Source organism: Entelurus aequoreus, linkage group LG25 (assembly GCF_033978785.1).
Source record: "Entelurus aequoreus isolate RoL-2023_Sb linkage group LG25, RoL_Eaeq_v1.1, whole genome shotgun sequence".
Classification (NCBI taxonomy): domain Eukaryota; kingdom Metazoa; phylum Chordata; class Actinopteri; order Syngnathiformes; family Syngnathidae; genus Entelurus; species Entelurus aequoreus.
Genome location: NC_084755.1, coordinates 32,032,514 through 32,059,233, shown reverse-complemented (window position 1 = coordinate 32,059,233; position 26,720 = coordinate 32,032,514). Strand labels below are relative to the sequence as shown.

The 26,720-nt window shown below is 38.8% G+C and overlaps 1 protein-coding gene across 3 annotated transcripts in view; it reads left to right on the top strand.

The window, feature by feature from the left end:
• The window catches only part of LOC133642701 (thyroid hormone receptor alpha), a 170,851-nt gene that overhangs the window by 105,911 nt on the left and 38,220 nt on the right, over positions 1-26,720 (top strand). For all 3 annotated transcript variants that reach the window (XM_062037056.1, XM_062037058.1, XM_062037057.1), the window contains 2 exons: positions 10,535-10,596; positions 18,490-18,611. In XM_062037056.1, coding sequence (XP_061893040.1) covers positions 10,535-10,596; positions 18,490-18,611 — 184 coding nt within the window. The remainder of the gene's footprint in view (positions 1-10,534; positions 10,597-18,489; positions 18,612-26,720) is intronic.

Genomic DNA, 26,720 nt, shown 5'->3' with positions numbered 1-26,720 from the left:
TGTTTATTGCAATGTGTGGGCTTTTGGAACTATACTTCCTCAAATAATGTGTTGAAACTTTGACTGGAAGCACATGCAAACATTTGGGGAGACTTTCAGTTTCTAGAGATCTGAGTCAGCCTTCTTTTTCCTGTCATTGTGGTGGATGTTGGACATCTTGAGCCCCGAAGGCATTGGAGTGTATGTGTTTGTTTTTTTACTTGGCTGTTTGTTGTAACTCTAGTGCAGTACATTCCCGGTTTGATGTTACTATCTGTGTTTATTTATAGCGTCATGCGAAGCTTTAATGCTTATGTTTTATGCTAAGTGTTTATTACCTCAAGCTGTTTTTGACACTTGACGACTGCTCGGTGGCCTAGGGCAGTGTTTTTCAACCACTGTGCCGCAGCACACTAGTAGTAAATAGACTAAAAAACTACTTTGTCCCACACGCCATCAGACTGTACAACTCCTCTCTGGGGAGGGGGGGGGGGGGTGCAAAACAATAACAACTGTTTTTTAAAAGTGCAATATATTTTCATAAAATGGTCATTAGTGCCTAGTTTCTCTTGTTATATTCTTATTTTTACTGTTCTATTTGTATTCTTTATTGTTGCTTTTTATTTTGGGGACGGCGGGGGGGTACTAGGATGCAATACAATAACTGTTTTTTAAAAGTGCAATATATTTTCATAAAATGGTCATTACTGCCTAGTTTCTCTTGTTATATTCTTATTTTTACTGTTATATTTGTATTCTTTATTGTTGCTTTTTATTTTGGGGAGGCGGGAGGGGGGGGGGTACTAGGATGACAGGGGATGCAAAACAATAACTGTTTTTAAAAGTGCAATACATTTTCATAAAATGGTCATTACTGCCTAGTTTGGTGGGGGGGGGGGGGGGGGGTACTAGGATGCAAAACAATAACAACTGTTTTTTAAAAGTGCAAAATATGTTCATAAAATGGTCATTACTGCCTAGTTTCTCTTGTTATATTGTTATTTTTACTGTTATATTTGTATTCTTTATTGTTGCTTTTTATTTTGGGGCGGGGGGGGTGTACTAGGATGCAAAACAATAACAACTGTTTTTTAAAAGTGCAAAATATGTTCATAAAATGGTCATTACTGCCTAGTTTCTCTTGTTATATTATTATTTTTACTGTTATATTTGTATTCTTTATTGTTGCTTTTTATTTTGGTGGGGGGGGGGGGTACTAGGATGCAAAACAATAACAACTGTTTTTTAAAAGTGCAAAATATGTTCATAAAATGGTCATTACTGCCTATTTTCTCTTGTTATATTGTTATTTTTACTGTTATATTTGTATTCTTTATTGTTGCTTTTTTATTTTGGGGCGGGGGGGGGGTGTACTAGGATGCAAAACAATAACAACTGTTTTTTAAAAGTGCAAAATATGTTCATAAAATGGTCATTACTGCCTAGTTTCTCTTGTTATATTATTATTTTTACTGTTATATTTGTATTCTTTATTGTTGCTTTTTATTTTGGGGGGGGGGGGGTACTAGGATGCAAAACAATAACAACTGTTTTTTAAAAGTGCAAAATATGTTCATAAAATGGTCATTACTGCCTATTTTCTCTTGTTATATTGTTATTTTTACTGTTATATTTGTATTCTTTATTGTTGCTTTTTATTTTGGGGAGGGGGGGGTGTACTAGGATGCAAAACAATAACAACTGTTTTTTAAAAGTGCAAAATATGTTCATAAAATGGTCATTACTGCCTATTTTCTCTTGTTATATTGTTATTTTTACTGTTATATTTGTATTCTTTATTGTTGCTTTTTATTTTGGGGGGGGGGGGGGTACTAGGATGCAAAACAATAACAACTGTTTTTTAAAAGTGCAAAATATGTTCATAAAATGGTCATTACTGCCTATTTTCTCTTGTTATATTGTTATTTTTACTGTTATATTTGTATTCTTTATTGTTGCTTTTTATTTTGGGGAGGGGGGGGTGTACTAGGATGCAAAACAATAACAACTGTTTTTTAAAAGTGCAAAATATGTTCATAAAATGGTCATTACTGCCTAGTTTCTCTTGTTATATTCTTATTTTTACTGTTATATTTGTATTCTTTATTGTTGCTTTTTATTTTGGGGAGGAGGGGGGGTACTAGGATGACAGGGGATGCAAAACAATAACAACTGTTTTTTAAAAGTGCAATATAGTTTCATAAAATGGTCATTACTGCCTAGTTTCTCTTGTTATATTCTTATTTTTACTGTTATTTTTGTATTCTTATTGATGCTTTTTATTGTTATTCATATTGTTATATTTTCTATTTTATTTCCATTTATAACACCCATTATATACTTTTTACTTTTTAAATTTGTTCTCAATTCTGTACACTGCTGCTGGAATTTAAATTTTCCGTAGGGAACTCTCCTGAAGGAATCAATAAAGTACTATCTATCTATCTATCTATCTATCTATCTATCTATCTATCTATCTATCTATCTATCTATCTATCTATCTATCTACCGTATTTTTCGGAGTATAAGTCACTCCGGAGTATAAGCCGCACCGGCAGAAAATGCATAATAAAGAAGGAAAAAAAACATATATAAGTCGCACTGGAGTATAAGTCGCATTTTTGGGGGACATTTATTTGATAAAGCCAACACCAAGAATAGACATTTGAAAGGCAATTTAAAATAAATAAAGAATAGTGAACAACAGGCTGAATAAGTGTACGTTATATGAGGCATAAATAACCAACTGAGAACGTGCCTGGTATGTTAACGTAACATATTATGGTAAGAGTCATTCAAATAACTATAACATATAGAACATGCTATACGTTTACCAAACAATCTGTCACTCCTAATCGCTAAATCCCATGAAATCTTATACGTCTAGTCTCTTACGTGAATGAGCTAAATAATATTATTTGATATTTTACGGTAATGTGTTAATAATTTCACACATAAGTCGCTCCTGAGTATAAGTCGCACCCCCGGCCAAACTATGAAAAAAATATTATAGTCTAAAAAATACGGTATATATATATATATATATATATATATATATATATATATATATATATATATATATATATATATATATATATATATATATATATATATATATATATACATATATATATATTTATTTATTTATTGTTTTTTTTAATAAACCTAATATCTTGGGAAAGTCCCTCGCCGTGTCGTGTTTTCAAGTTTGCAGGTTTACTCAATTTCAGATTTTTTATTACCGTATATGTATTGTTGGCCAAGATTTAAACATCTTCAAGCATAAAAATGGCTGCATAAACTAAACATATCAATACTATAGTAATATTGGCCACGAAAGGAGACCAAACCAACAGTGGTGTTCAGTATTGTGGCCACTGATTGGTTCGGCCTCACGCAGCATTACAATATTGGACGAAACATTTTTAACCCTATTGTTTCTTAAAGGGGAACTGCACGTTTTTTTAAAATGTTGCTTTTAATTCACAATTCATATAAGAAACAAAAACATGTCTTTTTAATGCATTCTAACTCATAAACAAACATAAATAAAAGTCTGCTCATGGACGTCGTTGCGTCTATTGCGACCATAAAACCCAATAAATTCCCAACCAAAAAGCGCCAACCAACCATACTATTTTTTTCAAGTATTAGCGATATTGTTATTATAAGCGCTAACGTTACGGACCTATTTTCAGCGGCGCATTGATACTGAGAGGCAACTTCCTTATGCTGCTATATTGACATGATGACCGGGTAAACTGCTTTCTCGCCTCAGGGCCCGTGAAAGTTTATTCTAGATTATAAATCCCGCCTCTCACTTGAATAGTAAAATATTGTGTACATAAACTGAGAAGTTAGTGCACTTTGACGGCCGATTTAGACTCGGAAATGGCAAAAAAAAAGACCTGAAAAGATGCTTGTTTCCGCCCCCATTAGATAAGTCATTCTTCATCTAAATGGAAATATATCAACATCCTAACAGTCGGCATCCCAGTGAGAGCAGACATTGTACAGTTAGTGGCGTTTTATTATGTTTGTCTCTCGTCAGTGAGAGGTTGTTGAAGGAAACAGCGAACTTTGTGACGCGTCTGTAAAAATGTGCCGCCGTATGTTTCAAATGAGCTCAAATGGTGCGGAAAATATGGCATGTTATTATGAATGTGCCTGTTACTACATACAGCGTGTATATAAAACCTTGAAAGAAGTGCTTGGATGTTTTTCAAGCGCTTTATAGGCAGAATAGAGCGACTCCCACAGGCTCCATTGTAAGCAGACTTTTGATCACATGTGTTAACGATGTTAGAATGCATCAGAAAAAAGAAAAACATATGTGTTCTTGTCTTACATAAGGATTGTGAATGATAGGCACAATTCCCCCTTTAATCGTATTTCAAAACCAACCCATTGTTAAGTTGTGAGGGCCGCCAAAAAAAAATATTATATAAGGCACTGTCTTTAGCGTCCTCTACAACCTGTCTTCACGTCCGCTGTACCTCCAAACAAACAGCGTGCCGGCCTAGTCACACAATATTTGCGGCTTTTACACACACTTAAGTGAATGCAATGCATACTTGGTCAACAGCCATACAGGTCACACTGAGGGTGGCCGTATAAACAACTTTAACACTGTTACAAATATGCGCCACACTGTGAATCCACACCAAACAAGAATGACAAACAGATTTCGGGAGAACATCCGCACCGTAACACAACATAAACACAACAGAACAAATACCCAGAACCCCTTGCAGCACTAACTCTTCCGGGACGCTACAATATACACCCCCCACTCCCCCATCTTTTGAATTCGGAGGTCTCAAGGTTGGCAAGTATGCCCTAACACTAACCAAATAACTCAAAATTAAAGGCCTACTGAAATGATTTTTTTTTATTTAAACGGGGATAGCAGATCCATTCTATGTGTCATACTTGATCATTTTGCGATATTGCCATATTTTTGCTGAAAGGATTTAGTAGAGAACATCGACGATAAAGTTTGCAACTTTTGGTCGCTGATAAAAAAAAGCCTTGCCTGTACCGGAAGTAGCGTGACGTCACAGGTTGAAGGGCTCCTCACATTTCCCCATTGTTTACACCAGCAGCGAGAGCGATTCGGAACGAGAAAGCGACGATTACCCCATTAATTTGAGCGAGGATGAAAGATTTATGGATGAGGAACGTAAGAGTGAAGGACTAGAGTGCAGTGCAGGACGTATCTTTTTTCGCTCTGACCGTAACTTAGGTAAAAGGGCTCATTGGATTCCACACTTTCTCCTTTTTCTATTGTGGATCACGGATTTGTATTTTAAACCACCTCGGATACTATATCCTCTTGAAAATGAGAGTCGAGAACGCGAAATGGACATTCACAGTGACTTTTATCTCCACGACAATACATCGGCGAAGCACTTTAGCTACGGAGCTAACGTGATAGCATCGGGCTTAAATGCAGATAGAAACAAAAGAAATAAACCCCTGACTGGAAGGATAGACAGAAGATCAACAATACTACTATCAGGAGACACCGAACCAAACACTGGACCTGTAACTACACGGTTAATGCTGTGCCGCCTGTCGAAGCCTAGCAATACTGTTGCTAACGACGCCATTGAAGCTAACTTAGCTACGGGACCTCGTCAGAGCTACGATAAAAACATTAGCGCTCCACCTACGCCAGCCCTCATCTGCTCATCAACACCCGTGCTCACCTGCGTTCCAGCGATCGACGGCGCGACGAAGGACTTCACCCGATCATCGATGCGGACGGCGGCTAGCGTCGGATAGCGCGTCTGCTATCCAACTCAAAGTCCTCCTGGTTGTGTTGCTGCAGCCAGCCGCTAATACACCGATCCCACATACAACTTTCTTCTTTGCAGTCTCCATTGTTCATTAAACAAATTGCAAAAGATTCACCAACACAGATGTCCAGAATACTGTGGAATTTTGCGATGAAAACAGACGCTGTTTGTATTGGGATACAATGGTGTCCGAATACTTCCGTTTCAACCATTGACGTCACGCGCATACGTCATCATACATAGACGTTTTCAACCGGAAGTTTCCTGGGAAATTTAAAATTGCACTTTATAAGTTAACCCGGCCGTATTATAACTTTGTCTTGAATTTGAAAAAAACCATTTTATTTTTCACTAAAGAAGGGTTCTGTGAATGCGCATATGAAACTGGTGGGGTTCGGTACCTCCAACAAGGTTAAGAACCACTGCTCTAAATTGAAAGAGAAGACAAGTGGTGTGTCAATGTCCTCCATGATAGCACCCAGCAAAATATGCATTGTTACATTAGGGTGCAGTAATGAAGTGATGCCAGTTGTTTTCAGCGGATGCAGAATGGCTGCTAATATGCTGCTTGTGTTTCACAGCTCACCTAGCAGAGTTTATAGTGACCGATGAAGACGCTTTCCCACAGCGTCACTGCCCTGAGCGTGTGCACGGCAGTAACACTAATATGTTTGTTCAACCGTAAAGAACAGCCAGCACTGAAAATGAGACATCGCTGCTTGTTTTTCTTCTAATTTCTGGGGATGAAGAAAAAAAAAAAAGAAAAAAAAGGGCCCATTTTAGGGAGAGCAAAGGAAAGAAACGGTTTTAAGAACAGAAGCAAAGGTGAGGGAGAAAGAAGTTGGAGAAAGGAGCAAGGGGAAAATGTGAGTCAACAAAATAGCCATGAAGGAGGGACTAAATCAGGGGTGTCCAAAATGCGGCCCCGGGGGCCATTTGCGGCCCGCAGCTAATTGTTGACCGGCCCGCCACACATTCTGCAAAAATTGCAAAATTGATAATATTGCAAAAATTTAAAAAAACATTTAAAAAAAGTGGAATGAGGTGAAATCTAACAAGAAAAAGGTGCAATGTTGACACAAAGCTGCCATGCAGGCTGTTTTTTTTCTTTTGTCTTTGTTTATTTTTCTTTTTTTTGCCATTGCTAAAAAAATTTTTTTTAAAAAGACTAAAAATCTATGTTATTATGAATTATTAATTAAAAAATATCACTTTAAAATGTTTTATGTGGACAAAATATTGCATATATTGTGTGGTTGCCATAAAAAAAACATCAAAGTTTTATTTGACAAAAGAGCATAATACAAACAAAATAATAGTTCAACTGTAAAATTGACAGATATATCTGAAGTTGATCTCGTAATTTAAGTGTTAAAAGTAAAAAAAAACGAATAAAAATGTATCACTTTATGAGTGGGGGACCTTTTGGATCCCAAATGTATTTAGTAGGATTTTATTTAACATTTCACTGTGATGACTCAAAAATATAAAATAATTAAAATCAATGGTGTCCTGCATTATTGATCTTTTAGGGCTCTAATTACTAAATACTGCATATTCCAGTTTTACTATAAAAAACAAAGTTGTCTTTGACAGAAAAGGCATAAAACATTTTTTTTTCATTTTACTTTATATCAACCTGAAGTTGATATAGAGATTTACTGTAAGCGTTAAATAAAAAATAATAATAATTTGACTTATTTTTTACATTTTAATGACTGAGACCCTTTATGGTCTCCGGGAGCCCTAAAGGTTAAAAAAAAAAATCCATATATTTTGTTAAGGTTTGAAAATGAAAAATATCAAAATGGCCCCCGCATGCTTAAATATTTCCGTGTACGGCCCTCAGTGGAAAAAGTTTGGACACCCCTGGACTAAAGCGATGAAGAAGCACGGTGGCCCGGAGAAAGGAGGTCATCCAAACATAACTGAGATCTGTGAATTTTTAAATATGCAATTTTTAAATATAAAATATACACTGTACCTCACAAAAATTAGTACACCTGCAAATGTTTTGATTATCTTTTCATGGGACACTTTGCTATAGTATAAAGTAGTCAATGTACAGCTGGTAGAACAATGTGAATGGACTGTCCTTAAATTTGTATGTATTTTTTTAAAAACAACACAGCCATTAAAGTATAAATATGACGCCAGTAAACAACACCAAAACTTTAAATGTTCCATTGAAAATAAAGAACATTACACACGGCACTCAAAAATCTGTCAAAATGTTTTAGTATGACGTTGAAGCCGCACCGCTTGATGGGTTGTCGGCACGTTACGACTACTGTCGTCAGAGATACAAGTATTGTTATGGTGTGTGTATAAGGGCTGCAAAATGGCACCCATTAGCAGACATATTATCTGGTGTTTTGTTTCACAATATTATGCAAAACCAGCTTTTCTTACCTTCGGTACCTGCTGATGTGTATTTGAGATCTGCATAAGTCCTGAAAACCTGCGCACGTCCGCCATTGTAGTTGTCAGGTTCAAACACTGATGACATTTATTAAACAAGACAAGAAGCAAAGAATTAAACAGAGACAGAATTCAATTTGGACTCAATTTGAGGAGAGACGCCTGGACACACTGCACAGTGTCTCAGCACGCTCTGGCGAAAGATTGTACAACTCCTCCTTTGTTTGACTTTCTCTGACCACATGACCACAGCAGCTTCCAAAAGGGAAGTGGGTCGTAAACAGCCTTTGGTTACAGAACGGTTCAAAAGAAAAGGTCGTAAAACAGTTCAAAGAAGAGGTTCGTTAAAGAGTTCAAAGAGAGGTTCGTAAAACAGTTGAAAAAGGAGGTTCAAAAATAGGTCGTCTGGAACTTAGTCCTTAGTCCTTGGGTTAAAACAATATCTTTCTGTTAGATTCTAATACATGAAAGAAACAGGAACACCTTCATCTTGCTTCCCCCCCTACACAGTGGAGTTTTACGAGCCTTACTCTTGATAGGTTTCAAAGACAGCTTTTGCTTCTCACCAGGCACTCAATGTAACACAAAGTGATAACTTAGAAACAATTATTCTAACAGTAGTCTATGCCAACACCGTAGTCGATAAGCTTCTTCTTTTTCACTATCTTCTTGTTATGGGACATTCACCCTCTGCTGTTGTACAAAGTAGCGTAAAGTTCTAACTTATATCTCGCTATGGAAGTGCTAAAAACTACCGGTGTAGTGAGTTTACATTATTCACCCAAGGAACTTTAGTTATTGGAGAGTTCCGGTCGGACGGTTTTTCACGGGACACATTTCCGGCGTTGTTGTTGCACTAGTGAGCCACGGATGAGGAGATGTTGCTCCGTTATTGATTGAAGTAAAGTCTGAATGTCATTAAAATAGTTAGCTCCATCTTTTGACACTTCTTCCACTCCCGTCCTTGCACGCTACAACAAAGATGACGGGGAGAAGACGCTGTCGAAGGTGACCCACGTAAATAAGACCGCCCACAAAACGGCGCATGGCAACGTTGCTTGGATGGCAACATATGTTGCTCCAAAACCTGTATGTACCTTTCAGCATTAATGGCGCCTTCACAGATGTGTAAGTTACCCATGTCTTGGGCACTAATACACCCCCATACCATCACAGATGCTGGCTTTTCCACTTTGCGCCTATAACAATCCGGATGGTTCTTTTCCTCTTTGGTCCGGAGGACACGACGTCCACAGTTTCCAAAAACAATTTGAAATGTGGACTCGTCAGACCACAGAACACTTTTCCACTTTGTATCAGTCCATTTTAGATGAGCTCAGGCCCAGCGAAGCCGGCGGCATTTCTGGGTGTTGTTGATAAACGGTTTTCGCCTTGCATAGGAGAGTTTTAACTTGCACTTACAGATGTAGCGACCAACTGTAGTTACTGACAGTGGGTTTCTGAAGTGTTCCTGAGCCCATGTGGTGATATCCTTTACACACTGATGTCGCTTGTTGATGCAGTACAGCCTGAGGGATGGAAGGTCACGGGCTTAGCTGCTTACGTGCAGTGATTTCTCCAGATTCTCTGAACCCTTTGATGATATTACGGACCGTAGATGGTGAAATCCCTAAATTCCTTGCAATAGCTGGTTGAGAAAGGTTTTTCTTAAACCGTTCAACAATTTGCTCACGCATTTGTTGACAAAGTGGTGACCCTCGCCCCATCCTTGTTTGTGAATGACTGAGCATTTCATGGAATCTACTTTTATACCCAATCATGGCACCCACCTGTTCCCAATTTGCCTGCACACCTGTGGGATGTTCCAAATAAGTGTTTGATGAGCATTCCTCAACTTTATCAGTATTTATTGCCACCTTTCCCAACTTCTTTGTCACGTGTTGCTGGCATCAAATTCTAAAGTTAATGATTATTTGCAAAAAAAAAATGTTTTTCAGTTTGAACATCAAATATGTTGTCTTTGTAGCATATTCAACTGAATATGGGTTGAAAATGATTTGCAAATCATTGTATTCCGTTTATATTTACATCTAACACAATTTCCCAACTCATATGGAAACGGGGTTTGTATGACCCCTTTAATGCACCTTATAATCCGGTGCGCCTTTTGTATGAAAATAGTCCTGATTAGACCCGCTCATCGGCAGTGCGCCTTATAATCCGGTGCGCCCTATGGTTCAGAAAATATGGTGATTAAAAATTTTTTTTAGGTCAAGTCACCTTAATATATTCGAAGTTTGTTGAACCTGTACCAAACAATGATGAAACTTTATTGTCCTCTTTTAACATCTCCCCTTGTCTGGTCCTCCAAGGTGGCTCGATGTGCCGAAGAGAAAGAGGAAGAACAGCCAGTCTTCAATAAAGAGCATGTCTGGTAAGGACGACTGTTTTCCAACTTGGCACCATCCGTACTTTTGTTCCGAAAGAAGTCTATTCATGCAGGATGCAAGTCTTTTGATGAATCAGAAAGTCTTTTTGATGTTTAGTGCAGCTCATCATATTACAGCTGACTCCCCCTGGACTGTGAATAGTATCCCAGTGGTGGCTCGCTATTTGCTGCCATTGTGCAACGTGAATAAGCTCGTGCTGGTCGCCAAAATTCAAGAAACTCATTTACGTCAAACACAGAATTGGAAAAAAATAAACTTTAGGAAGCTGGTACCAGTCTGAAACGTTAAAGACTCAACATATTTATCTATAACAAACTACCGTATTTTTCGGACTATAAGTCGCAGTTTTTTTCATAGTTTGGCCGGGGGTACGACTTATACTCAGGAGCGACTTATGTGTGGAATTATTAACACATTACCGTAAAATATCAAATCATATTATTTAGCTCATTCACGTAAGAGACTAGACGTATAAGATTTCATGGGATTTAGCGATTAGGAGTGACAGATTGTTTGGTAAACGTATAGCATGTTCTATATGTTATAGTTATTTGAATGACTCTTACCATAATATGTTACGTTAACATACCAGGCACGTTCTCAGTTGGTTATTTATGCCTCATATAACGTACACTTATTCAGCCTGTTGTTCACTATTCTTTATTTATTTTAATTTGCCTTTCAAATGTCTATTATTGGTGTTAGATTTCATCAAATAAATGTCCCCCAAAAATGCGACTTATACTCCAGTGCGACTTATATATGTTTTTCCCTTCTTATACTCCGGAGCGACTTATACTCCAAAAAATACGGTAATGTCTTCAAATAAATATATTTTTTAAATTGCTTATCAATTTTGTAAAATGTCATAACATAATACAGTGGAACTCGTTTAGGTTGACGCCCCTCGGGCTGGCTGGCTGACATCAACATCAGCCACTGATTGCTCATTTACTTGTGACTTAAGACATAGGGAGAATGGGTGATCATACATAATTTAAATAAACATGGTTTTCCTCCATTTGTGCATATTTTTTATTTACATTATTCTGTTTTTATATGATATATGATTATATGATTTATACGAGCCCCCCCCACTCCACCCCCACCCCCGGAGAGCGCGGCGAGGCCAGCCCACGGCCACCCCACCCAAGCCGGCCGCCACAGAACCACCCAGCACGGGGCCACGGGAACCACCCACCCCACCCGCAGGGACCCCAACGATGGAGATGGAACAACCAGCAACCGCCCCGCCGAGTCCCCCCCTGAGGTAGGGGAAAATAAATAAATAAATAATAATAATAATAATAATATTAATAAAATATATAAAAAAATAAGAATAAATAAATAATTAAATCTATTTTTAAAAAAAATAAAAAAAATAATTAAAAGAAGATCACAGACATGCTGACACACAAGGTCGCTACCCCAACAACTGGCCGACCCGCAGCACCTCGGAATACCCTGCAGCACCAAGCTACCACAGTAGACGCAGGGACCAGACCCAGCAGGCCCCAACCAAGACGGGCACCCGGAAGGGATGGACGGTGGGACCCAGGAGCTCCAGACACGCAGTCCGGATGCAGTAGCCTGAGGCGCCGACCTCCACCCGACAGGCAGGCCCAGAACTTACCCCCAGAAATATACATACATATCTATATACATACACATACACATGTACACATACACACACATACACATGCATACACATACACATATATATATATATATACATACATACATACATACACAGTTTGTCAGCCCCGACAACCACCACGCGCGCTGCCACCAGTCACAACATCAGCCACCCCCCTGCACCAGACCCAGCAGCCACGGGCGCCCGCACCACAAACAAACGGCAGCAGAAACAGCAGCCACAACACCCCCACACAGCCAGCACCACCCAATCAAATCAAAGCGATAAAAAAAAAAACGTGACCGGCAACCACACGCCAACAGGATCACGGAGACCAGCCAGCGCCAGCCCGCCAGCCAGCCCAAACGCCAACACGCAAACAAGAGACACCAACATCCCCCCCCCCCCCCCCACCAAAAGACCCCACCACCCCAACCCAAACCCGCACGAACACACCACCACCCAAACAACCGAGACACAGCATCCAGACCAGACACGAGCGCCGCGCCGCCGCCACATCAAGTCGCCAACAGAGACCCCACAGCGCAAGGTCGGGCCACACGGGCACTGACCCCACCCAACAGGAAGCGAGACCCGCGCGACGCCACACACAAATAAATAATAAGATTAAACAAAAATAATAATAATAATAATTTAAAAAAAATAAAATAATAAAATAAAATACAAATTAAATTAAATTAAAAATAACAAATACATACACACATATAATATATATACTGTATATATATATATATATATATATATATATATATATATATATATATATATATATATATATATATATATATATATATATATATATATATATATATATATATATATACTGTATATATATATCTACTGACTTAAATGTGTTTACTGTAGAGTAAAAAAGTTAAAACCACCTTTCAATAGTCATGCATTATGTGTTTTAGGATTTTTGTGCAATCTAAAAGAACATGAAATATATATATATATATATATGTACATTAGAATTAATCATAGGTGAAGTAAACATTTAAAAAAAGTAAGACTGCAAATACTCATAAGTTCATGCAAGTCCTCGCTTGTTATAACAGTTAAAGCAGAGTTTAGTTGTTGTAATGTTTTACAGCCGTTATCTTGATTTTTCAAGATAAAATTTAAACAATATGTCCAAATTGCCCTCACAACACTTCTTTATCTTGTATTGGATTAAGTATATAACTTTTTTGATCCTTTAGGTGTGTGTTAGGTGTGTCACTGAAATGAAGGTGTATATATATATATATATATATATATATATATATATATATATATATATGTATGTGTGTATATACAGTATATATATGTATGTGTATATGTACAGTATATGTATATATATGTGTATATGTATATATATATATATAAATAAGCTTCTCTCCTGCCCTCCCCCTCCCTCCTTGTTACACAGTTTAATGGCACGATTAACAAAGGCGTTTTTGAAACTTATGATCAAAGTTTATAATGAGTAACGTATGTGTATACTTGTAAGACTGTTTAGAATGTTACGTTAAAAATGTTTGAATTTGAACAATTAATAACGTTTTTTGTGATGGTACCTGCAAATAGTTTGGCTGTTTAAACAAATGACACGTGTCCAGGAAAAAACTGTGAATTGATATACATTTTTTTTTGTTTTTTCACAAAGCTTTGGATGACGTCTATTAGGATACATGTTTGTCGTCAGTCACTTTGTATTTTTTGATTGGAAGGAAACCCCACAATTAATCGAAATAAACCACTTTCCTTTAGGTTAAAATGCAAACATGTAATAGTCTCAAATCAAGAAATATTTATAGTGCTTTTTCCCAAATGTCTCGCTTTATAATGAGAAACCCATACATTGAAGCTTGGTGGTGGTAAGCTTCATTCATAGCCGTGTGGGTGGCACTGGGAGCAACAGCCGTGACTAGGATGGCAGAAGTTGGAATTGAACCAGGAAACCCTGAAGTTTCACGACGGCCCCGCTACCCACTGCTGCACAACTTAATTTATAGAGATCTGTTTAGATATATTTTCATGAAATGATAAGCTCCCGCGACCCCGGGAGGGACAAGCGGTAGAAAATGGATGGATGCATAACCAATAAATACTCTACTTGGACTTCCAAAGATTTTTGATGAATAAAACACACTTTTAAGCAAACAGACCAGATCTTTAGATCAGTGTTAAGTATTTCCATTGGTTGAGGAAGGCATGTTTAAATGGTCGTCGAAGTGCACTGAAGGAGGAAAACAATGTCGACAACCACAATAAAGTTCATCACCCACTCTTTTAGAAATGTTTAAGCACTGGCTTATTTCGGATTTGGTTATGTTGACAAGCGCTTATGTTGTGTCAGCCAGCTCAAGATGTGTATTGACGAGTTCCTCTCCACCTGTCTTGACAGCATGGCTGCATATTAATAACATGCCTTAATGTGCAAGGCGTGTATAGTAAACCCTTGTTTATCGCTGTTAATTGGCTCCGGGTCTGACTGTGGAAAATTGATTTTCACTACGTAGGTATGAATATTCATGAATCTGATTTTTTTCATTGCTACAGCATAAAAAAAAAACATGTTTACCATCTTCTTAATATGTTTTTTACATTATGAGAGCCCTCCAGGCATGAAATAACACCCGCATTCGTTAAATCCTTTACACTTATTGCCTTTAAAATAGTAATGCTGTCTAAGGCAGAGCCAATCAGTGGCCACGATTCTGAACAGCACGCTCTTATTGGTTTGGTCTCATCTCGTGCCCAGAACCACTGTAGTATTGATCATTTTCGTTTATTTGGCCACTTTAATGCTTAAAAATGATTAATGATTACCATATTTTTCAGACTATAAGTCGCACCGGCCGAAAATGCATAATAAAGAAGGAAAAAACCATATATAAGTCGCACTGGAGTATAAGTCGCATTTTTGGGGGAAATTTATTTGATAAAAGCCAACACCAAGAATAGACATTTGAAAGGCAATTTAAAATAAATAAAGAATAGTGAACAACAGGCTGAATAAGTGTACGTTATATGAGGCATAAATAACCAACTGAGAACGTGCCTGGTATGTTAACGTAACATATTATGGTAAGAGTCATTCAAATAACTATAACATATAGAACATGCTATACGTTTACCAAACAATCTGTCACTCCTAATCGCTAAATCCCATGAAATCTTATACGTCTAGTCTCTTACGTGAATGAGCTAAATAATATTATTTGATATTTTACGGTAATGTGTTAATAATTTCACACATACACTACCGTTCAAAAGTTTGGGGTCATCCAAACAATTTTGTGGAATAGCCTTCATTTCTAAGAACAAGAATAGACTGTGGAGTTTCAGATGAAAGTTCTCTTTTTCTGGCCATTTTGAGCGTTTAATTGACCCCACAAATGTGATGCTCCAGAAACTCAATCTGCTCAAAGGAAGGTCAGTTTTGTAGCTTCTGTAACGAGCTAAACTGTTTTCAGATGTGTGAACATGATTGCACAAGGGTTTTCTAATCATCAAATAGCCTTCTGAGCCAATGAGCAAACACATTGTACCATTAGAACACTGGAGTGATAGTTGCTGGAAATGGGCCTCTATACACCTATGTAGATATTGCACCAAAAACCAGACATTTGCAGCTAGAATAGTCATTTACCACATTAGCAATGTATAGAGTGTATTTCTTTAAAGTTAAGACTAGTTTAAAGTTATCTTCATTGAAAAGTACAGTGCTTTCCCTTCAAAAATAAGGACATTTCAATGTGACCCCAAACTTTTGAACGGTAGTATAAGTCGCACCCCCGGCCAAACTGTGAAAAAAACTGCGACTTAAAATACGGTACTTTCTAGTGAGGAATGTTAGAAAAGGCTTAATGAACCTAAAGTACTTAAAAAGAGAACAAGGCAGGCATGAACAACATTAACCTATTTATTAACTGGACTAATACTGTCTTTAAATTGAAGTCAGTGGTAATTTCTTTTAGGCGACACCTAATGGCCACAATAATTCATTAAATTAGGCTCATGACACAGTACATTGAATAATGCGTATACGTTTGTTACTGTATACTTTCTAATACGCTTCTGCTTGGAGACCATCTGTAAGTAGTACTTATTATTTTACATTTGTTTTCATTGACAAATGTCATGTTTTCGACTGCAATATAGTTTAAATAAGGACAATTATTTTGTATGTCTAGGAGGGCTGAGTACTGAATTCTGTACTTTTAAAGGCCCAGGTCGACTCAGCCAAACTGTCTCTAGGTAATGTTACAATTTTTCGTGCCAACAAAGCAAGCATGCCTGATAGAAATTGCTTAAACGTAAAGTAAAGCTCAGCTTTTCCAAAATGACAAAAGTCCTATATTTATATCCTATAAGTTTCCTATATACAGTACAGGCCAAAAGTTTGGACACATCTTCTCATTCAATGCTTTTTCTTTATTTTCACGACTATTTACATTGTAGATTGTCATTGAAGGCATCAAAACTACGAATGAACACATGTGTTATGTACTTAACAAAAACAGGTGAAATAACTGAAAACATGTTTTATATTCTAGTTTCTTCAAAATAGCCACTCTTTGCCCTGTCTATTTGTTATGTCACTTTACCTTTTTCTGTGTTGATTGAGCTGTGTTGAAGCAGCAAAAAAGGACATTATGTTAAATGAAGAGTTTCTGTCTCTGATAGTTGATATAATAATGTAACTGCATCATTAAGCCTACATGAACTCCATGGTGTTCAGGGGGGAATAAGTCTCTCCTATTGCTATTGTACTATTTTTTCAGCTATAGTTACATTAGTCATTAGTAATGCAGCAGCCTAGTTTTGAATGGCAGGGTCCCTGCTATCACATGTTGATACAAATATAACATTTACATAATAAAAATCAACTACAGTCTTCCCAAATGCTTTTTAATGTGGATTAACGTGGGCAGAATTATTATAGTGTTCCCAATGTTAAAAGGATAAAGCCATTGTTTACATATTTGGTAAATAAATACCAAAAAATGTATACTTTGTTGTTTTCTTACTGTACCAAAAATTAACCGAACCGTGACCTCTAAACCGAGGTATTTTTTGTGTACCGTTACACCCCTACTTGACTATCACTTAAAGGGGCCGCTCCGAATTAACTGCATATATGAATGATAACCAAGAACAACATTGTTATGTGCACAATCGAACAATGACAGTGAATAATGATAAAAAAAAGTCAAGTAAACGGGTATGGTGAATTATGTCCTTAAAGCTACCGCTACAATATTTAGTTTTTTGCTGATATCCGATATCAATATTGGACCGGGACGCCCATAATTCAACATGAGTTCAGAACATTCAGAGAGAGAGATTAGCCCATGCTATTAAACATACACTACCGTTCAAAAGTTTGGGGTCACATTGAAATGTCCTTATTTTTGAAGGAAAAGCACTGTACTTTTCAATGAAGATAACTTTAAACTAGTCTTAACTTTAAAGAAATACACTCTATACATTGCTAATGTGGTAAATGACTATTCTAGCTGCAAATGTCTGGTTTTTGGTGCATTATCTACATAGGTGTATAGAGGCCCATTTCCAGCAACTATCACTCCAGTGTTCTAATGGTACAATGTGTTTGCTCATTGGCTCAGAAGGCTAATTGATGATTAGAAAACCCTTGTGCAAACATGTTCACACATCTGAAAACAGTTTAGCTCGTTACAGAAGCTACAAAACTGACCTTCCTTTGAGCAGATTGATTTTCTGGAGCATCACATTTGTGGGGTCAATTAAACGCTCAAAATGGCCAGAAAAAGAGAACTTTCATCTGAAACTCCACAGTCTATTCTTGTTCTTAGAAATGAAGGCTATTCCACAAAATTGTTTGGGTGACCCCAAACGTTTGAACGGTAGTGTAAATATTTAAAACAATATTAAATGTAATTGTCAGTTTTCCCATAGCAAAATGCCCAACATGAAAGCCGCGATAACTACATGTTTTTAAACAAGATCAAGAGATGATCTTTGAGATATGATTTCCATACTATATCACAGTCTCTGGGGGACAAAGTAGCTTCATTTTGTTTTAACACTCCACTTCTTCTTCTCCCCTTCATGTTCATCCCCGTTTGAATCCCAATTCATCCTTCCCCCGCACGTCCTACGCTACGCTACCTGGCGTTACGATATTCACCTCTCTCTCTCTCCATCCCATCCCCGTCTTCCTCTTTAACCTCCTCCTTCTCTCCTATAGCTCTTAGCATCTCTGTTCCAGGGTACATCCCCAGCTACCTGGAGAAGGACGAGCCGTGCGTGGTGTGCGGCGACAAGGCGACTGGCTACCACTACCGCTGCATCACGTGCGAGGGCTGCAAGGTACGGCATAGGTCAAGAACGTGTTCTAGGAGCCGAGAGGGTAAAGCAAAATGATAGAAGTCATTTGTTTTTGAGAAGCATACAGGCGATGATGTGCAGGAAACATGTGATCGGCTATACAATATCCTCAGGAGGAGATTGTGGCTGCATTGCTCAAGGGCACGACAACAGTAGTCAGGAGGAAGACAGACAAGCATCTCTCCAAATGCTAGCTGCGTGTCATGTTATTACAAACCCCGTTTCCATATGAGTTGGGAAATTGTGTTAGATGTAAATATAAACGGAATAGAATGATTTGCAAATCATTTTCAACCCATATTCAGTTGTAAAGGGAATAAGCGGTAGAAAATGGATGGATGGATGCCACAAAGACAACATATTTGATGTTCAAACTGATAAACATTTTTTTTTTTTGCAAATAATCATTAACTTTAGAATTTGATGCCAGCAACACGTGACAAAAAAGTTGGGAAAGGTGGCAATAAATACTGATAAACACATCAAACACTTATTTGGAACATCCCACAGGTGAACAGGCAAATTAGGAACAGGCGGGTGCCATGATTGGGTTTAAAAGTAAATTCCATGAAATGCTCAGTCATTCACAAACAAGGATGGGGCGAGGGTCACCACTTTGTCAACAAATGCGTGAGCAAATTGTTGAAAAGTTTAAGAAAAACCTTTCTCAACCAGCTATTGCAAGGAATTTAGGGATTTCACCATCTACGCTCCGTAATATCATCAAAGGGTTCAGAGAACCTGGAGAAATCACTGCACGTAAGCAGCTAAGCCCGTGACCTTCCATCCCTCAGGCTGTACTGCATCAACAAGCGACATCAGTGTGTAAAGGATATCACCACATGGGCTCAGGAACACTTCAGAAACCCACTGTCAGTAACTACAGTTGGTCGCTACATCTGTAAGTGCAAGTTAAAACTCTCCTATGCAAGGCGAAAACCGTTTATCAACAACACCCAGAAACGCCATCGTCTTCGCTGGGCCTGAGCTCATCTAAGATGGACTGATACAAAGTGGAAAAGTGTTCTGGGGTCTGACGAGTCCACATTTCAAATTGTTTTTGGAAACTGTGGACGTTGTGTCCTCCGGACCAAAGAGGAAAAGAACCATCCGGATTGTTATAGGCGCAAAGTTGAAAAGCCAGCATCTGTGATGGTATGGGGGTGTATTAGTGCCCAAGACATGGGTAACTTACACATCTGTGAAGGCGCCATTAATGCTGAAAGGTACATACAGGTTTGGAGCAACATATGTTGCCATCCAAGCAACGTCTTTTTCATGGACGCCCCTGCTTATTTCAGCAAGACAATGCCAAGCCACATGTTACAGCAGTGTGGCTTCATAGTAAAAGAATGTGGGTACTAGACTGGCCTGCCTGTAGTCCTGACCTGTCTCCCATTGAAAATGTGTGGCGCATTATGAAGCCTAAAATACCACAACGGAGACCCCCGGACTGTTGAACAACTTAAGCTGTACATCAAGCAAGAATGGGAAAGAATTCCACCTGAGAAGCTTCAAAAATGTGTCTCCTCAGTTCCCAAACGTTTACTGAGTGTTGTTAAAAGGAAAGGCCATGTAACACAGTGGTGAACATGCCCTTTCCCAACTACTTTGACACGTGTTGCAGCCATGAAATTGTAAGTTAATCATTATTTGCAAAAAAAAAAAAAGTTTAGGAGTTTGAACATCAAATATGTTGTCTTTGTAGCATATTCAACTAATTATGGGTTGAAGAGGATTTGCAAATCATTGTATTCCGTTTATATTTACATCTAACACAATTTCCCAACTCATATGGAAACGGGGTTTGTATTAACCGAGAGACCGCCACCCAAAATATGGTACAGTTGAACCCGCCTATGTCAACAACCCATTTATGTCGACTGCCTTATCAAGTCCTGATCCAACGTGTTCTTCTTGTTACTGAAAAGCGTTTACACTGATGTGGACTTACAGGTTGGACCACTTTTCAACATAAAGCGTATACTATTCAACATTATAAATGAATCAAATAAAAACATTTTTAATACAATTTAAAATACTGTATTTTAGGGTTGGGCGATATGGCCTTTTTTTTAATATGTCAATATTTTTTGGCCATGTCACGATACACGATATATATCTCCATATTTTGCCTTAGCCTTGAATGAACACTTGATGCATATAATCACAGCAGTATGATGATTCTATGTGTCTACATTAAAACATTCTTCTTCATACTGCATTAATATATGCTCATTTTAAACTTTCATGCAGAGAGGGAAATCACAACTAAGTCAATTTACTAAAACTGTATTTATAAAACAGTTATTAAGCAGTGGCACAAACATTCATGTCATTTCCAAAACAGAAAGTGCAAGATTGTCAGAGACATTTTAAAACAAGCTATGAGTGCACTTTTGTGCATGATGTCACCAAGATGACATATCAAAACACTAAATTAAAGTGCACTTTTTGTACAGAACGCGACTACAATAGTTAAAAACAAATAAAGTGCACTTTTGTGCATGATGTCACACAAGATATTTCAATAACTGTCAAATAAAAATGAGCTGCATAATAGAAAATCAAATCACTATGTGGTAGGTTCCTGCGGACGTTATTTCCTTCTGTTGTTCACTATTTTTTTCATACGGTGTTGATGTGGAAATGGTTGCCTCTGCATTTTGTTGGTGTGGCACCGAACGGAGATGTTGACATGCGGAGTAAGCACTCTTCATTCTCTGGCAGGTGACTTTTCAAATGATGCTACATATTAGCAGTAATGCTACTTTTTGTAGCAACGCTTTTGCCCCACAACATTTTTTTTTTAATTAATTTGTCAAAAAAAAATATATATTTGATTTTTGAAAATTACTAAAAAAAAACGGGATTTGAACATACTTGCCAACCCTCCCGATTTTCCCGGGAGACTCCCAAATTTCAGTGCCCCTCCCGAAAATCTCCCGGGGCAACCATTCTCCCGATTTCCACCCAGACAACCATATTGGGGGCGTGCCTTAAAGGCACTGCCTTTAGCGTCCTCTATCACCTTAAAAGGAGACTATTATATATGTCTCCGTTATCCATAGGTTTATCTATAACCCATAAAGTAGGCAGGCACAGAGCTATTTCTCAGCGTGTGTTTATTCCAGCCGGCACGTTAATACACTGACACACAACATCCGGATTACCATCATGCATTGCTTCAAAACTACGGCAAGTAGTAATGTCCAAAAACGTAACCGAGACGAAGCAGAAGAACGAAGAAGAGACATGGCGACGACGAGTAAGAAGAAGAAGTACGCTTGCGAGTTCCAAAATGATTGGAAAAAAATAATTTCAGTTTATCCAGGACAGCTCGAAGGGGAAGGGGTATGTTGCCTGCACATTTTGTAGATCAGACTTCTCCATTGAACACGGTGGCCGAACGGATATACTCATTCATGAATGGATATTTATATATATATATATATATATATATATATATATATATATATATATATATATATATATATATATATATATATATATATATATATATATATATATATATATATTAGTGGCGTAACGGTTCGGTTCGTAGGTGTACCGAACGAGTTTCCACACGGACATATTAAGTAGCGTAACGCACGTTGTGTAAACATTGCACACCGAGGCACAACACACGGCATGCTAGCAGCTAACGGGCTACGATAGACTGACCATACCTCCTCTTTTCACCGGACATGTCCTCTTTTGCGGAGCTGTCAGGGCGGAGTTTCTTAAATGCCTCAAATGTCCGGCATTTTGCATGTATTTTCAATGTACGTTCAGGGTTAAGAAGGGGTTAAAAACAAAACAGATTGTGCGCGCAGCAGCATTGGTGAGGGAGGGGCAGAGACAGAGAGAGCGAGAGAGTTATGAAAAACGCGCATGCGTCGCCAGGCTCTGCTTTTTATCCATAGATTTATCAGATTAAATTTTTTATTATCTCATACTTGCCAACCCTCCCGTTTTTACCGGGAGACTCCCGGTATTCAGCGCCTCTCCCGATAACCTCCCGGCAGAAATGTTCTCCCGACAAACTCCCGGTATTCAGCCGGAGCTGGAGGCCACGCCCCCTCCAGCTCAATGCGGACCTGAGTGGGGACAGCCTGTTCTCACGTCCGCTTTCCCACAATATAAACAGCTTGCCTGCCCAATGACGTCATAACTGTGGAATGATCGAGGGCGAGTTCTTGGTTTCTTATGTGGGTTTATTGTTAGGCAGTTTCATTAACGTCCTCCCAGCGCGGTAACAACACACAACAACAGCAGTCACGTTTAGTCTACTGTAAAGCAGTTCGTCTGCCGTAAACAGCAATGTTGTGACACTCTTAAACAGGACAATACTGCCATCTACTGGATAGCCTCCAGAACACTGAAATTCAAGTATTAATTTTATTTATATGTATAATAAAATATATATATATATATATATATATATATATATATATATATATATATATATATATATATATATATATATATATATATATATATATATATATATATATATATATATATATATATAATTCACTGAAAGTCAAGTATTTCATACATATATATATATATATGTATATATATGAAATACTTGAGTTGGTGAATTCTAGCTTAAAGGCCTACTGAAACCCACTACTACCGACCACGCAGTCTGATAGTTTATATATCAATGATGAAATCTTAACATTATAACACATGCCAATACGGCCGGGTTAACTTATAAAGTGACATTTTAAATTTGCCGCTAAACTTCCGGTTCGAAACGCCTCTGAGGATGACGTATGCGCGTGACGTAGCCCGACGAACACGGGTATGCCTTCCACATTGAAGCCAATATGAAAAAGCTCTGTTTTCATTTCATAATTCCACAGTATTCTGGACATCTGTGTTCGTGAATCTGTTTCAATCATGTTCATTGCATTATGGAGAAGGAAGCCAAGCAAGCAAAGAAGAAAGTTGTCGGTGCGAAATGGACGTATTTTTCGAACGTAGTCAGCCACAACAGTACACAGCCGGCGCTTCTTTGTTTACATTCCCGAAAGATGCAGTCAAGATGGAAGAACTCGGATAACAGAGACTCTAACCAGGAGGACTTTTGATTTGGATACACAGACGCCTGTAGAGAACTGGGACAACACAGACTCTTACCAGGATTACTTTGATTTGGATGACAAAGACGCAGACGTGCTACTGTGAGTATGCAGCTTTGGCTTTTTTTTTGCGTATGTACGTAACTTTTTTAAAATATATAAGCTTTATGAACCTTGGGTTAGGTGAACGGTCTTTTGGGCTGAGTGATTGTGTGTGTTGATCATGTGTTTGAATTGTATTGGCGTGTTCTATGGAGCTAGGAGCTAGCAGAGGAGCTAGGAGCTAGCATAACACGTACCGTACCGTAAGTGCGCGTCACGTACGTAACTTTTTAAAAATATATAAGCTTTATGAACCTTGGGTTAGGTGAACGGTCTTTTGGGCTGAGTGATTGTGTGTGTTGATCGGGTGTTTGAATTGTATTGGCGTGTTCTATGGAGCTAGGAGCTAGCAGAGGAGCTAGGAGCTAGCATAACAAACACGCAGGTGTTATTATGCAGGATTAATTTGTGGCATATTAAATATAAGCCTGGTTGTGTTGTGGCTAATAGAGTATATATATGTCTTGTGTTTATTTACTGTTGTAGTCATTCCCAGCTGAATATCAGGTACCGTGAGTATGCAGCCTTGGCTGCTAAACATTCGATAACTTGACCGTATGTGCGCGTCACGTACGTAACTTTTTAAAAATATATAAGCTTTATGAACCTTGGGTTAGGTAAACGGTCTTTTGGGCTGAGTGATTGTGTGTGTTGATCAGGTGTTTGAATTGTATTGGCGTGTTCTATGGAGCTAGGAGCTAGCAGAGGAGCTAGGAGCTAGCATAACAAACACGCAGGTGTTTTTATGCAGGATTAATTTGTGGCATATTAAATATAAGCCTGGTTGTGTTGTGGCTAATAGAGTATATATATGTCTTGTGTTTATTTACTGTTGTAGTCATTCCCAGCTGAATATCAGGTCACCCCCGGCTCTCACAGCATCTTCCCTATCTGAATAGCTTCAACTCCCCACTAGTCCTTCACTTGCACTTTACTCATCCACAAATCTTTCATCCTCGCTCAAATTAATGGGGAAATTGTCGCTTTCTCGGTCCGAATCTCTCTCACTTCATGCGGCCATCATTGTAAACAATAGGGAACTTTGCGTATATGTTCAACTGACTACGTCACGCTACTTCCGGTAGGTGCAAGCCTTTTTTTTATCAGATACCAAAAGTTGCAATCTTTATCGTCGTTGTTCTATACTAAATCCTTTCAGCAAAAATATGGCAATATCGCGAAATGATCAAGTATGACACATAGAATAGATCTGCTATCCCCGTTTAAATAAAAAAAATTCATTTCAGTAGGCCTTTAAATATATTCCCCTCTTAACCACGCCCCCCGCCCCAACCCCGGCCACGCCCCGCCCCCACCCCCCACCTCCCGATATCGGAGGTCTCAAGGTTGGCAAGTATGTATTATCTATAGCAGGGGTGTCAAAAGTGTGCCCCGGAGGCCATTTGCGGCCCACAGCTAATGTTTTAAAGGCCCACGGCACATTCTAAAAATACTATTAAAATAAACAAAAACATAACAAAAGTGAAATAAAAAAGCTTAAAGATTAAATGTAATTTAGAAAAAGTTGCAATGTTGACTAATAAAACAAAGCTGTTTTTTTTTCTTTCAAACTCTCATTGCTCAAAACATAATATTGAATCAAAATCAATGTTATTATGAATTATTGACCTATCCAAGGTTCCGATTACTTCACATCAAATATTCCACTAAGAAAAATTTTGCAAATTTGGTAAATAAATAACCCAGAAATTTATATTTTGTTGTTTTCTTACTGTACCGAGAATGAACCGAACCGTGACCGCTAAACCGAGGTAATTTTTTGTGTACTGTTACACCCCTAATATATATATGACATCACAGGACTCCAAAAACATCATAAGACTGTAAAGACCCTCTCCATCAAAGAAGAGGATGTACGCCGGCAGTTCTTGAAGCTGAATACGCGGAAGGCCCCCGGGCCGGATGGTGTCTCCCCCTCCACTCTCAGACACTGTGCAGACCAGCTGGCTCCTGTCTTCACTGACATTTTTAACACCTCTCTGGGGCTATGCCGCGTGCCGTCCTGCTTTAAGACCTCTACCATTGTCCCTGTCCCCAAGAAAGCACGGATCACAGGACTAAATGACTACAGGCCGGTCGCGCTGACGTCTGTGGTCATGAAGTCCTTTGAGCGCTTGGTCCTGCCCCACCTCAAGGACATCACCGCCCCCCTCCTGGACCCACTGCAGTTCGCCTACAGAGCCAACAGGTCTGTGGATGATGCAGTGAACCTGGCCCTCCACTTCATCCTGGAGCATCTGGACTCCCCAGGAACCTACGCTAGGATCCTGTTTGTGGACTTCAGCTCTGCCTTCAACACCATCCTCCCTGGACTGCTACGAGACAAGCGTGCCAGACTCCCTCTGCAGTTGGATCAATGACTTCCTGACAGACCGAAGACAGCACGTACGGCTGGGGAAGATTGTCTCGGACAGTCGAACCACAAACACTGGTACTCCTCAGGGCTGTGTACTCTCCCCCTGGCTCTTCTCCCTGTATACAAACTGCTGCACCTCCAGTCACCAATCCGTAAAACTGCTCAAGTTTGCGGATGACACCACCCTCATCGGGCTCATCTCGAATGGCGATGAGTCCGCCTACAGGAGAGAGGTGGACCGGCTGACGTCCTGGTGCAGCCTCAACAACCTGGAGCTGAACGCCCAGAAAACAGTGGAGATGATCATGGACTTCAGGAAAGTCACAGCCCCACCATCCCCCCTCACCCTGATTGACTCTCCCACCCCCGTCCCCATTGTGGACTCCTTCCGTTTCTTGGGCACCACCATCACCCAGGACCTCAAGTGGGAGCTGACCATCAGCTCCCTCATCAAGAAGGCCCAGCAGAGGATGTACTTCCTGCGGCAGCTGAGGAAACTTAAGGTGCCGACAGAGATGC